Below are 15424 nucleotides of genomic sequence, written 5' to 3'. Positions count from 1 at the left end.
CCCTTTTGGACCTCGCTGAGCTACTCATTTATGTATACCTATCTTAAAACAGTCTGTGAAAAACGGTAATCAATTAAAATCAGGATGTCACGAACGCAAATAGAAACATCTCGAAAAATCCTTTACCTAAAATAAAATATAATTACACGGTTGAGGAACAATAGGCAAAAGTAATTATGTTAATACACCATAACTACGTATACCAGTTACATCCTGGTTGTCCACGTGTCTAAAACAGTGGTAATAATTCAAGTACGAAGCACGAAGTTCTGAGTTCGATTTACGGTTAAGTTAGGAAATCGGCGTTGTACGCTGTTATCAACGCGATCATTTCACTAAATTTAAAAATTTACCTTTTTCAAAAACTGCTTTGTTAAAATGCAAAACTATGTAAGATATACTTTTTCATACCAAACGGTAGTCTATACATTAGCGCGTTCCAACATACTAAACCATAGCTTTTTAATTCCGAATAATTTTAATATTATTCGTAATACTAATTACTGGTGTAATTTTGGCATACAAACAAAATCCATTTTCTTTAGATTTAAACCTTTATAAGTATCTTCTATCTCATAAGTAAAGATAAAATAGGAACAGAGTTAGTAAATTATATATTATTAGGAATAACCCCATCACTATACCTACGTATCATTCAGCAAAAAGTAACTCGTTAGGAAATACGTATTAATGTTAATCAATTAATTTATAATTATATACATATTACGAGTTCTTTAGTTGAAATTATTGCAATTAAAATTCTTTTGTTCCAAAATAATAAACATGTTTTATTATCAACAAGAGTAAGAATTTACAGATAGTTTGGGAGTCGGATTGACACCAACGTGCCTGTCCGTACTTATTCCTGTCTTTTCCGATGACATTTAGTCCACTACACTGTGGTTCATAAGCTGAATAATTTTACATATTAAAAATTATTATCATCAGCTTGCGGAAACCAGGTCTTTCTAAATCTCTCAAATTTAACCAATTCCCACAACCTTTTACTGGAAGACGCACTACAATCAACTCATATTACTTGGATTACTTGCTCCGGCCACTTGCTTTTTACGATAGGCCAGCGCTTAACGACAATCGTGCCCGTTAGAAAGCAATGATGAGGTCTAGGTTGGAGCACGCTTGCATAGAAAAAACCTATTCACTTTAGCCTTTAAGGTACTCAAATTATACGTGGCAGGAAACACAGTTGCCGGGAGGGCGTTCCACATCGTAGCGGTACGTATCAGAAACGTTGATAAAAACGCTTTAGTGGCCATCACTCCTATAATAAGCATTCCCACTTCAACCTGCTAAGGTTTTGATATCGTCGTAGTATCAACCGATGTATTTTTTTAAATTAATTAGTTATTAGGTTCTTATGCTACTTGAGTCCATCGTTTTAATGCTACTCTTGTAGTATCGTTTGTCTACCTAGTGGAATGTCTACCAACTATCAGTCTAGCACCTTTGGACTTCGGCATCCTTCTACGAACTACTTGCCACTTTAATTTCTCAACTTGTTGAGCCATATTGCTATGTATGAGCTAGTAAGTAACCTTGTATCCTCTAGGATTCTTCTTTCTGATTGGATCATTACAAATTAGCCATTGACCTGGTGGTAAGTGAGAATGCAGTCTACGATATAACCTGTTTAGGGGTTTGACATATTAAACCCATAATACCATAATCGGTTTCTACTCGACATCGTAACGGAACGCTATATCACTCGAAGACACGTTTATGTCGGTAGGGCGGTTACTAGCCACGGCCAAACCAACATTGACAAGACCAAACCATCGACAATGTAGAAATTATTAATTCCCGAACTGCCCCCGCCGGGAATTGAACCCGGGGCCACCCACTTAAACCACAAGGCTTCAACGAGTTACTCCGAGCATTGCCCTCTCCAGCGCTCGCTTTTGTCTTACGAGCCCCTTAGTGATATGTTTCGGAGTCCTAAGTCACATCATACTATATAAGTTTTGCTCATTGCACCTTGGCTCATTTGACAATAGGTGTAAAAACTCGTGTTCTTGAAATCACCTCAAACGATGTTTATGAAATCTACGGTCTACCAGATTTTTGGGTCAAGAAACCAATTTGTCACAGTTACGTTTCAGGAAAATGCGCCAAGCTGTATAGCTGAAGCACCTGTACCTACCGACCTTTAAGCCATCGAATCGATTTTAGTTTATTAAATAAATTAATGTCAATTCCTAAAATAAATAATAATTACAATAATAAAAATATTGTTCTGTTTTATACTTACTTTTATACATTAAGATTATGGGTCTTTTTAACTGCTTTAAACTCTTCTGCGCATGAGCATAAATATTTAGACTTCAAATAAAGTTTATTTTAGTAATTGACATTGCGGTAATCATTTTAACGAAATTAATGAATAAAGAACAACAGATGGCAATCATGGAAATATTTATATAGACTATAATATTCTAAACATAATAACTATTTCATTTTGTAGTCAATTGACTATACGCATAAAGGTTTAAATCGATTGAAGAGATTATATTTGTATTTGATCCGTTGTTACAAGTACGTTGGCTCTTGACCGCGAGCTCATCAGATGGTAATTAAGTGACAAGTCTATAATATTAATACTCATGCGCAGAAGAGTTTAAAGCAGTTTTATAAGAACCATTATCTTAATGTGTACATGTAATTATAAAGCGGAACGATTAATTTCTTATTGCAATTGGAAAATTGCTTATCTTTGCTAATCGGGTGTTAGCTACTGAGGCACCTTTCAGACCCAAAACAGTTAAGAACTTGTCAGCATAATCCCAGCTAGTTACTGATATTTCGAAACTGTATCAGGGTCAGATGAAAGAGTGGGTTATAAGTAACTTACCGTAAAATGAGAAATGATAATCGAGACCAAAAACTCCTACAACTAAACCGGGCCAAACTGATAACAGGGCACGGCGGAGTTTGAACTTTTTTTCTAGATGTAACTGATATAACTGAACTGATTCCTAGATAGTCATATGTGCAGAGCTTTACTAAAAGACAGTGGAAGCTCCGATGTAGCAGAAAAACTCGCAGCACACTGGCTCCTCAGTAGCCCCAGAAGCATTTAGCGACCTTGAATGCCTGCTAAGCTTCTGGAGTGAGTTTAGTTTATAGGAGGGACCCACCAGGGTGCCGAATCAGCAACGTTACGGCATGTGAAAAAATTCATCCGGAAAACTAAGTACGGAGACAGGACCAAAAACAGTGGAAGAAGGAGAAGAACTGGAGGATTTTGAACATTTTTGGTCAGATCCGAGAATTAAACCAGGTCCTTGTGTTATTAAGTCGAACATGCTAACCGCTACAAAAACGATAAATTACTCGCAAATGGTGGAACAATTCGATTCCTCATAATCACGATTATGAGGAAACGAACACGCTATTTAAGGGCTAAACAAATTCCTTAAAAGCCAGGAACGCATTGGTGGTTCCTAAGGAGCTGCAGATGTTTAACAACAAGAAATGTTGAACATTAGGTGACACACTTGTTCGTTGATCCGATATTTAATTTTAAAAAAAAACACAGGCGTCAAACATTGAGACCAAGAGAGAGTGAGTGAGTGAGTGAGTGAGAATGTTTTGTGAGCAAGGCGCCACTCATGCTTGACCCTGACATGTAACGCGTGATGCAAAATTGCAAAAGGTTCATTTAGATAACAATTTTACACGCGGACGCACAGTATTCTGACCTCATATCCCTCTCGTTAAGGTTACCGCCCACTTCAAACGACCATCTCAAAATTATTGTCAAATTATTTTATTGCTCGAAGCTAATACTTCAAGTTTTTATAGCACATAAAACGGTTTCACGGTCAACATATAATACAAGATGCATTTACATAATTAATAGAAAATAATTATGTAAATTATGTAGTTTAATGCTACAAGTTTTGTTTATTTCTAATATAATATCAATTTAGCACACAAATACACATATCAAGTTACTTACAAAGTATTAATATAACCGGTATGCGTAGGTGGGATTTCATGTAGGTGAATAAAATTAAATATAATTAGCTCTATGTTTTCATTTTTTAGTAAATAAATTAGTTAGTGTTATTTTTGAATTAAATTAAAGACTATATGCTTTAACGGTAAAGGAAAACATCATGAGTAAACCTGCATGCCTGAGAGTGAGATTATGTGAAGTCTACTAATCTTCATTTGAAGATTGTGTGTTGTGATAGACCACAACGCTGACGAAGTGACGATTGGATTGTTGTTGTACCTTGCTGTACTCGTATGTTTGAGCCGCCGTCTTGTGATTTTTTGTTAGTGCGAAGTTGCACCAGAATTATCCTGATATTTGCCATCATCATATTAACCAATTACCGGCCCACTACAACAATGTCGCGTATTTCCTACCACAATTACACGGGGTTAAGGCCGTAGAAAACTCTCAGGCTTATAACTTTAAAAAATCGCACCTCTAGCTTGCTGGAGTTCGAACTCGGCTCCCCGAAAGTGAAGTCGAAGTCCTTCGCACTGAGTTATCACCACTGTACCGTAGTACCGCGCCTTAAGAGAGACTCATTTAAGACTCATTCAGATTAAATTTGAAATCCTTACACTTTTTACGGATAAAATGTGTACATATTTTCAATTCACACGATGTGTTGCTCATTAAAGGGAATTCGAAGTGCGCTATGACCCTTATGTTTCCGCCCGCGCGCGGCCGCTGACCTTGCAGCCACAATAGCCCCACACTGCGGCCTCTAAAGCCTCAAATGCTTGTTTAAAGCCTTTACACCTCTCACTATGCTCTGAACTAGAATCCTAACTAATATTATAAATGCGAAAGTTGTGTTTAGTTTATCCTTTAAACGATAGAGCAATATAACAAAGAATTTACGCAATTAATTTGGAATTTGATCGTTTACGTACCGGATAATAACATTGGCTATTTTTGTGACCCAAAAAAGTGTTAGAGTTGTAGTCACAAATATAGCATTTTTAATGGCTAAAGGAGTTATTTAGCCTTAGAATTTAAGCTCAAAATAGAAGTTATACAACTTGAAACTTTTGCTAGAGTTGTGGTGTTCCCGAACATCAACATCCGGTTCTTGTATGATATTTGGTATACCATTAACAAGCTGTCATTACAAAGTAAATAGACAGTCTGTACTGCCTGTCTTGCATAAGATGATGATGCGTCAGGACATGCGTAATATGCATGCAACATGGTAATTCAAGGATATCGGTTTTAATATTGTTTTACGTTGATCCTTTATATTAACCGTAATGTGCAGTTGCCCTGATGAAGAAAGTAGAAGCAAGTAATAGAATGGTTTTTTTGTATCCAGTTCTCTAAAATAAACTGCAATGTCTAATTTTATAATTAAGGTGTTATTTTTATTTGCATGCCATAGAATGGCAGATTGTAGCACGTTTCTTGTTATGTTTTATTATAAGATCAAATTTGTTAACCACGCAAATAAATATTTGAATTTGAATTTGAATCTGAATTTAGAAGTATTGCTATCCTTTTCTATGGGAAACGGTAAGAGAAGGACAGCCCTATTTTCCGACCCATCTAGACTTCAAAGACGAATATTTATATTTGTGTACAACCATAATTTTTATTTATTCAAAAAATTCTAAATTCATTTATTTCAAGTAGGCCTAATATAAGCACTTTTGAAATGTCAAATATGTCTGTTTACAGTGACTCTACCACCGGTTCGGAAGGCAGATTCTACCGAGAAGAAGCCGGCAAGAAACTCAGCAGTTGCTCTTTTCCAACATCGTTTGACAATTTAACAATCTTTGTTCTATCTTGTGTGAGATGAAAGCGAAACGAGAGGCTTGCTTCCGGGCAACCTTGTCATTAAGAAATTCATCAATAATATATATAGTAACCTCGATGTATTAAATATTAATCATGCTATACATTACAAAAACTTAGCATTAGGTGTTCGGTACCTCAGCGCTTCCACTACTTGAGCACTGTTTAAAATTACTAAAACACTGTTTAAATCGAAACGCCTAACATCGTTTGCAAGATCATCTCGGTCAGTGTGAAAGGGTTTTTACACGAAAGTGACAAGAACAATGTGTCTGCGTCGAGAATGTTTACACGACGATGATTATAGTCTGTCTGTCCGTAGAAATGTATTAGCATAAATGAGATAGAAAGTATAATAGCGTATTATACTGAATGAATATTGAAATGTTGTGTAACCGTTTGGTTAGTTATTTTGTTTGTGAAATTTTCTACTGGTAAAAGCTTGGATTGGAGAAACTTGTTCCAAGATTATAATATTCAATACCAGAAATCATAAAAAAAGACATTGTTTCTTGAAACAAACATCAAAAACTTAAAATCGTTGTAACTTCACCCCACGTCATTAGTGTTGCCCAAATTCGGAGAGGTAAACGTGCAAACTTGTATCTATGAGACAAAAACTATTGTTTAAATAAAAAATCAAATGACAACGTTGGGATTAGAAGCACTAATGCATATTTTTTGGCTTAATTTTTTATATTCGTAGGCTTAAAGCTAGTGCCATCTCTTTTACATTCCTCCCTAAGGAAATGAAAGGCACTGCAATCAAATTAGTTTAAAGATTTTTTGTCTAGGTCTTCCTAATAACACATTTGAATATTCCACGACGCCCTGAATTCACAGAACCCATTGGTCTTGGATTAGATAGCGTGCTTTATCGAAAATGGGTACTTTTCTGCTCGTAGAACCTGATTCAACATAGAAACGATGGACTGTTGAAACTGTTATCATTTGTTGTACCTAGATTTTATAAATTCTGTGTTTTCGCGGACGCCCCAGTCTGCTTTTAAGATTCGGTCGCAGAGGTCAATCGATGAAATCACAGTACCTACTAATGATAAAAATTAAAATGTCAAAACGTCCAATAAACAATTTTATAAAATATAAAATTTCCGTTGTTAAGTACCTACCACCCACACAGACAAGTCTGTATCGTGGTTGCCTATTCAAGTAGTGTTTACTTTATACTCGGTTACCGCCAATGAATTATTTAAGAATAAATTATGCACTGCTTATTGATTTGAAACGATTTTCTTTTATTAGAAATAGATAGATAGATAAACACTTCATTACGCACATAAAAGAAACAATACAAATGACAACGTAATAAATTTATACACATATTGGTGTGCAACGGTGGTCTTATTTCTAGGACAATTCTCTTCCAGACAGCTCTTGGGGAAAGTAATTTAAGATTGTAAAGGGTAGCGGCGCCATAGACAAATAGTATTATAATTTGTTGCACATTTTTTTTTTTATATACGTTATAGATTTAATTTTTTTTTATTTGTACTATAATGTGATTGGTCTACCTCTGAGATCAAAATGTATTTGGAAGTTTGGGGCCAGTATGTTGCCCTGGTACTTTACAATATTACAATGCTTTTGTTTTCTGTGCATGTGGAGAGGCTTGCAACGTGTAGGCCAGCATTATTATCATCTTTTAATGTGCTGATACTTAGCACAGGGTTCCTCTCTCCCATGAGAGATCTTAACCTTCCATGCTCCTCCAATAAGATGGACACACATTATCTCAACGCACCTGAGCAAGGCGGTAGTCAACGCCAATTTCCTAAGTAAGTAACTGCAGGTTGGTGTAGTGAATCCTTGCAGAAAAATACAATATCTAACTTCTTGTTGGCCCAAGTGACCGACCCGGATCTCATAAACATTCAACCGATAAAATTTTCGACCAACCATGGACACGCCTTTTCATTAAGTCTTGTCATTGGTTGGCAAGATGCAAACTTGGACGCTACCAAAAACGCGTGCTGTGCGCGATGGCGTTGTCACTGCGTTTTCGTTTGTTTGTGGCTATCCGGCTTTGAAGTAGAACTAGGATATTAGCAAATCTTTCTTGTTTAAGGATTAATAACGTTTTCAATTTGACACGGATAGGTATGCTTTAAGCTTACAACTTATCGCATTTAATTATCAATAATATTGACCAAAGGAATTGCTCTTTTATATGCATTTTTGTTCTTTAGATTTTTATGCCTTTATTGTCATGATCATAAAATTAATAACTTTGCTTTACCGTCAGTTTTATAGGTGTGTTTATACGTTCAAATGTAGTTTCAAAACTGAAACCTTGTCTTATTTAATTATGAATAATATAGAATAAAGCTATTGTTCTTGTTATATGCATTCTGGCTCTTTTGATTTTTATCTCCATAATATCATCATCGTAAAATTAAACCTTTACTTTACTTTCAGCTTGATCGGTTCGCTTTTTTATACTTTCAAATAAAGTTTAATTCGCAAGTGTTGTTTCAAAACTGCAAATTGTTGTAGGTATCTCAAAGCAGACATAGGTCTCGGTTCGAGGCTCAGTTAAATGCCAAGGTGAACTACTTATACTTTCAATCGCCGTCTCTACGCGGACAATTTATTATTTCAAAGTCTAAATTACAAATCTTTATTTAAACTGTCATCCATACTAATAATAAAATAAGTATCAAAGGCAAATTATTTGGGATCTATGTTCAGCTCAACCACTACTCAAAACTGGATGTTATAACATAGCTTTCATCCAGGAGTTGGATAAAGGAATCGCGGAGTAGCACCAAGATTACGTTACCGAAGGTTTTGAAAATAAAGCCTCTGTTAGCTATCCAAGACTTGATGATAATCCGATCTTAAAAAAATTCGAACGTGTTGTTTGCATACTGGAAACTGGATATAGGAGTACTACGGATACTATGGATACTTTTATACCAAGAAAAGAAACGGTCTTTTAAGCAGCGGGCAAAACAACCTATATGAGATATTTATTATAACAAACTTTGAAGAGTTGAATACGCTCATGGAACAAAAACTAGCTATTGCTGTTGCGAAGATAATAAGGGAACAGCGCCATTTAGTTTTCGGCGCGGAAACTTAAATTCATATTAACCATAGTAAAACTAGTTATTTTATACGTAACGAGATTATACACTCATAACTGTCGCAAAAATATGTTTTTTAGTTAGAAAGGTATTTACATAGATAGTTTATTTTATTGAGTAAACTTGAGTCTACAAATATTATAAATGTGAAAAGTGATGCGTGTTTGTTAGTATGTTCTTTTTTCATTTAGTAACGGATTGATTATTATTTTTTGCATGAGTTAACGGATCGAAGAATGGCACGACTACTGTTTATCCCAAAAAAAATGACAGTTTCTATGATATATATCGGATGATATTCGTACGACGCACAAGAGACTTTCATACTATTTACAGAAGAAGGATACCAATATGGAGTGTAATATTATTATTGCTTATCAAACCACGCTGAAGAGAAATTTGGTATCCCCCTCGCAACACGCTTTATAAGTTTTAATTGGTTTTATTGTCACATCCGCTATGAACGCGAGAAGTTAATTTGTACAAGAATTTCTCACTTTCATTACATAAGAGCAAATTATCTATTTACGAGTATACGCTTGTATAAGTATACGAGTATCATAGTCGAATGAATACATTCCAATTCGGATCCCTGAGATATCATATTTTACAGAAAAATTCTGATACTAGGTGAGTTATCTCAAGTTAGGGTAACCTCACAAAATAACCGTTACTTTATTTTAATGTAATAGGATAAAAGTCCCATCAGTGTTAAGGAAACTCAACCCCTCAAACCAATAATCTACTTTATTGCTTGTGGTACACAAAATATTTAAAAATAGGCAGAGATAACGCAAGTGAGACGAATCGTATATTTACCAAACATAGACCTAGGCGCTGTCAACCAGTGTAGGGCTGCGCGGTATATTAGCGGAGTTTCATTTATATTACTTGTCGTTAAATTGCTTTTAACACTCAAATAGCTATTATGTTCATTAAAATGTATGAAGGTTTACTAATGACAAATACTTGCAAAATGCCAAAGCATTCTGATTAATGGCAGTAATTTAAATACCTAATTATAATTTATTTTGTTTTACATAGCCTGTAAAGTCAATTTATTTGGTAAATATTGAGGTTTACTTTTTTAAATTATTATTAAAATATTTTAATTTTATTGTTTTGAATATTTCTCACGATAGTCAAAACAGGCGTACTCTGTAATAGGATAAAAGGAAAGGGAACCCTGATTACTTAACCTATGATATTGAGCCGTAAAAGTTCGCATATCTATGCATTTTACAAGACGTTATATTAGTAAAAAGAAGCAGCCCTAAGCCAGACCAGTCTTTCTCGAAAGTCGATCCGCGAAACGAAAGTGAGACTGTTAACTCTCGTGTTTGAACATCTTCACTAATACGTGAGATGTTCAAACATAATAGTATAATACATGTATGAATTATTTAAGCCTAGTCATCTAAACAAATATAATAAAGTATCCATTAGCTAGTGAAATTGTTTGAAGATTCGATATTTGTTAAGAACGGTTTTCGGTTTTCTATCAATACACTTTTTTTTTAACATCTGCCGTCCAGCCCAACTGCCCGAGGTAGCCATAAATCTAGCTAGCTCCATGCCAAAAAAAAAAGGGCATGCAAGGAACACGACCTGCAAGGTGCCATCCTGTATCAACCTGAGTGGTGGGTGCTGGCCCCATGTGCCTGTATTTACACCGGTACAATACGGGGTGCAGAAATAAGCATGGTTGTAGTAGTTACTTCCCCGGACGAGCTCTGTCGCAAAAAGCTCTACTACAGTGAGTTATTATTCTAAAGCTCGATCTGCACTTGTGTTAAGTACCTTTTCCTACATAACTTCCAGCGCTGATTGTTGTTTAACTATCGCAATTTTATATGGGAATGATATTTCAGAAAACTGAGGTCTGAGTTAGTCATGTTAAAAGCTATATACTGTGGAAACATAATTGTATTTTATAATCCGTACCGTTTATTACTTCATAGAATTCTAATGAAACGATAACACTTAACGGTAACTGTTAAAACTGAATGCCTTGTTTAACGGTTAACTTTAAAATTTCGTATCCCCTTAACTCTCAATTAGTGCGTCATTTAGCACGACTTTAACGCGAAATGCGCGAACTTGGTTGCAACGGGCATTCATAATAATCAATTAAGTTTTATGAAGATCTCACGACAACGCTTTTTCAAGTCAATCTAGGTAATAACTTTGACATAAACATCAACGATATTACTCAAGATATTTGATATCTTATTGACTAAAGAGCAACAAATACCAGTTTCGCTAATAGTTTCCTCTGCAACAATTATTAAAAAGTCATACACTTTTGAAACACTTTAAGTGTCAGGTGTTCAATCTTGTTTTAATGGCTATTTTAATTATCAATCCAACGCGCGGCGTATATGTTTTTGTGCGTGCGCTTGAGTGTGTGCGTGAAAAACACACACACACAGTGTGTGTGTTTTTAAGTTTTGTTTTTGGGGTAATGCTACAGTCCGGCTAAGTTTTATTTGGACTGTTCTTAGACCAGGGCGCATTTTGAACCCTCGTAGCTTTCGGTTCAAGTCAGCAATCGTAGTTATCACCATCACCCCACAATTATGTAAACATATAGGTATGTGAGAACACTTCATAAGTGTCTGTGATAGGCCTTCATGAATAAATAATTTTTGAATTTCACTATTCTCTGAATATGTGTATCAAATGAAATAGCTTGCCTATTAAAATATAATAAACTATAATAAATTTCAAACGCAACGCAACGCAAGTATGGTAATATGGTTAGGAACTGCGTGTTAAAAATTCAAGCAAGCAAGCTTCAGTGTGCATTTTATCAGTTTCGTTAATCCTTGGAAGTTCATTTGTATTAATTGCATATTCAGCTGTTCCGAATGCATTTTAAACGGTAATAATAATTATCGTACGTTTTAAATATTTGCTCGATACAAAATTGGAACCTGATATTTTTTTCCCGTACGAAAAAAAAATCATCAATTTTAATATTTCGAACTTAATAATATTTCATGTAATTTCTAGACTGCATATGATTGATAGACCCCAATTGAGAGTAGAATAAATAGAAATAAAAATTAATATTATAAAAATTTTGATTTTATGATTGAAATCCGAAAGTTTCTGCATGAGATAAGTATAACTTCTTCGGTTTACATAATATAGTTATAAAAAGTAGTTTTTTTTACATGTCCATACGCTTGTATGCTTTTATCAGATTATACTATATTAAAATTGAAGGCACACCGCACATATCCAATATGTTGTAGTATTTTTTACTATATTCAGATTATTGTCAATAACATTGCATTTGAACGGTAAGCCGTAGCCATTTCACTCTAGCTTCAAAGTCTTTTCTTGTTAGGAACGTCCGAAAAACGTAAAGGTATTGAAAGCCGGCGGCATCGTTGCGATGACATAAAGCCGGCGACTTAACGTTTCGTGTTTCCCTCGTCACGTTATGTTCATACTTCTCTACTCCAAAATTCCTTTCGTCACAGACCTCAAAAAAACCTTTCCTTTTACCATACCGCTGTAAAGACTAGTAAACAATAATTTAAACACATAATTCTAATCGAATAATAATGTCGTATGTTGAAGGTTTTCTTGAACTGTTACATCATATCGCAAATATACATAACTCCAATTTAAATACTTTTAAATACCGTAAATAGCTATGAAGTTGATAAACTGTTTGTGTAGGTTATTAGGTATTAGTGAAATAGTTGTACTACCAGTGTTTGGTGTCATAATACTAACATGAAAACTGTAACATTGGAGACTTAGGTGCATCGCAGGAACCATATGATTAACAAGATTGGTTTTGTGGCACTTTTTTATTTGAGAGTGTTGGACTCCAACTTGTCAGAACACTCCCCACCCAGTTGTCTTACTGTATTGTCTGTCCATACCTTATAGTAAGCCGTTAGGTATACCAAAACATTTTTCCACGCACATGCAAATTGTCGTTATATCAACATCAAGACTGTAATATTGGAGACATTAGTGCATTGCAGGAACTTCCACTCCCTATAATGGTTTTGGGCACGTTTAATCTGTTTATATAGTGGGGAGAGTTCATACGAGTTGTTTTCCTGACGGTACCATACCTTACAGTAAGCCGATTTCATCCCTACAGTTCACGAGTTAGTAATCCTCACTTTCTTCTGCAATGTTTACTCTTAAATGTGATATAGGGCTATTCAAAATAAATAAATAAATATACTACGACAATACACACATGACCATCTAGCCCCAAAGTAAGCGTAGCTTGTGTTATGGGTACTAAAATGACTGATGAATATTATTATGATTAATATACATAACTATTTAGAATATACATATAAACACCCAGACACTGAAAAATGCTCATGCTCATCACACAATCATTTTCCAATAGTGGGAATCGAACCCACGGTCTCGGGCTTAGAAAGCAGAGTCGCTGCAAACTGCGCCAATCGGCCGTCAAAAAGCTGGCAACATTAGCCTCTGCTGAAGTTTATAGGTTGCGGTTATCAGGTCAGCCCGCTCGGTCGATTATATACTATTTATATATAAACCACAATCAAATGGACCTAGAATCTTACCTGTCCCTTTGAGATAATAAAGAACGTGTCACCCCTGGCGCCTTGTCTTATGATGTAATCGCCGTTCTGGTAATGCGTCTCTTCCAGCACGTCGGATATCTTGATAAGCGTGTCTTCGGGCAGGTTTTTGAAGATCGGTACACTGTGAAAGATGAAGAATTTAATTATAAATAGATTAAAGATTGACAGTTCTATTTTAACCGTTCAGCTAGTATTGGATTCATAATTAAAGAAACAGTTATTGACATGACACTGAGAAATTCTGATCAAGTCGTTCGATTGATTTCACCATTTGTACAAGTGGTTTTATATCAGTCACACTCAGCGGTCACGTAAATTTTAATTTTGGAATATCTAGTAATTAAAGCAAGAACAGTACAGTATCATATTTGCCCAACTTTAATTGCGGTTTCATTTTTATTTGCGTCTTCAAAACCGGCAGAGTATTTGGATAGTAAAAGACGAAGGTACGCAAAAGTAAAAAAAGGTAGTGTACGATTTGGTTTTAAGGAATTCAGAGATGGTTAATGGCTTTGTGTATGACGTATTTTGAGCTAACGTATCTGTAGTCCGACAGCAAACTTTAGGCCAGCCAAGCAAGACAATATCTGACCGTATGTCGTATTGTCGTCGATTGAGTAAAGAATGTAAAATAACTCTTTTATATTTCTCAATAATAAATTACTAATGTAACGAATAGAGTTTAAATTTGGCCCGACCCCGAGAATGTCATAAATAAAATTTAAATGTCGATTTATATGATTAAATTAACTACTTTTCATTGATTAATATTTATAAAAAAAAATATTATTAGGTAATATTTGTGTGTCCGTTTTTTTGTTCGGGATCTCCAAAACTCTGAAAATCTGTATCAGAGTCTCATTTTTCATGAATTTTTACATTCGATAACACATTTCATACAATCTTACAAACCCCGTATATTATGAAAATTAAGCTTAATTTGCTATACTCCGCGTAAAGCTGGAAAATCTGTATGGTGTTATTTACGATTTATTCAATCCTTATTACACCAAACAGATCTTCGGCAAGGTACCCTTTAGGCACTTTCGCTCCGAAACCGGACCATCCTCAGGAGATGTTGACTTTACAATGAATTATTATAAAGTCAACATCTCCTGAGGATGCTCCGGATGCTTCTATCCAATACCTCCGTATATGTCCGTAACGTGTTCAAATTTAAAAGGTAGGTTCCTTTAAGGTTTGGTTTAACCAGTAGAGCTTTTTGTGACAGAGCTGGTCAGGGGAGTACTATCGCCATACTTTATCTGCCGCTAAGCAGCATTGTTACAATACTATGTTCCGGTCTGAAGGGCGTGGTTCCCTGTGTAATTACAGGCACATGAGGCTTAAGACTTACGCGTCAAATTGTGTGGGAAAATCTTACGTATTTAAAATTATTGTACGCGGACAAAGTCACGGGCAGCCGCTAGTAAAACTAATTAAGCTTTAAAACTTGACGACGTAAAATAAACAGATACCGGTTTCAATTTCCTGGACTGCATTAAACGTCGATTGACATTATAAAATAATTCAGTATACTTTTACACCAGTCGAGGTTAGTTTCCGAGGCCAACGTCAAAACTAAAATGTTTTATGCCCAATTTATAATCTGCTTTCAGAGTCCCCCTGGAGCCCAAGTTTGCTATTTCGATCGTTTCTGTCCTCTTCTGCTTAGTGGTGACGTATCATTGACAAACCGTACTTACTAATAAAAAAAATATTAAAAACATTTATTATTTTTTATTAAAATTGTATTATGTGCAACATAGATATAAGAAGTTTGTTTGCACAGTGTTTATGGTCCGCTTTTTTCTTAAATAATTCAGTGTGAAAAACCTTACGGTAAAAAAGCGAAAAGTAAATTCAATGTGCACCAACGATACACTAAGTGTGTGTGACAACGG

The 15424-nt window shown here is 35.2% G+C and overlaps 1 protein-coding gene across 5 annotated transcripts in view; it reads right to left on the bottom strand.

Annotated features, from left to right (window-relative positions):
* The window catches only part of LOC120631169 (cGMP-dependent protein kinase, isozyme 2 forms cD4/T1/T3A/T3B), a 205347-nt gene that overhangs the window by 12082 nt on the left and 177841 nt on the right, over nt 1–15424 (bottom strand). For all 5 annotated transcript variants that reach the window (XM_039900630.1, XM_039900629.1, XM_039900631.1 and 2 more), the window contains one exon: nt 13500–13641. In XM_039900630.1, the coding sequence (XP_039756564.1) occupies nt 13500–13641 (142 nt within the window). The remainder of the gene's footprint in view (nt 1–13499; nt 13642–15424) is intronic.

Source organism: Pararge aegeria, chromosome 17 (assembly GCF_905163445.1).
Source record: "Pararge aegeria chromosome 17, ilParAegt1.1, whole genome shotgun sequence".
Lineage (NCBI taxonomy): Eukaryota > Metazoa > Arthropoda > Insecta > Lepidoptera > Nymphalidae > Pararge > Pararge aegeria.
The sequence above is the reverse complement of the archived record's forward strand: the minus strand, read 5'-3'. Positions and strand labels throughout refer to the sequence as shown.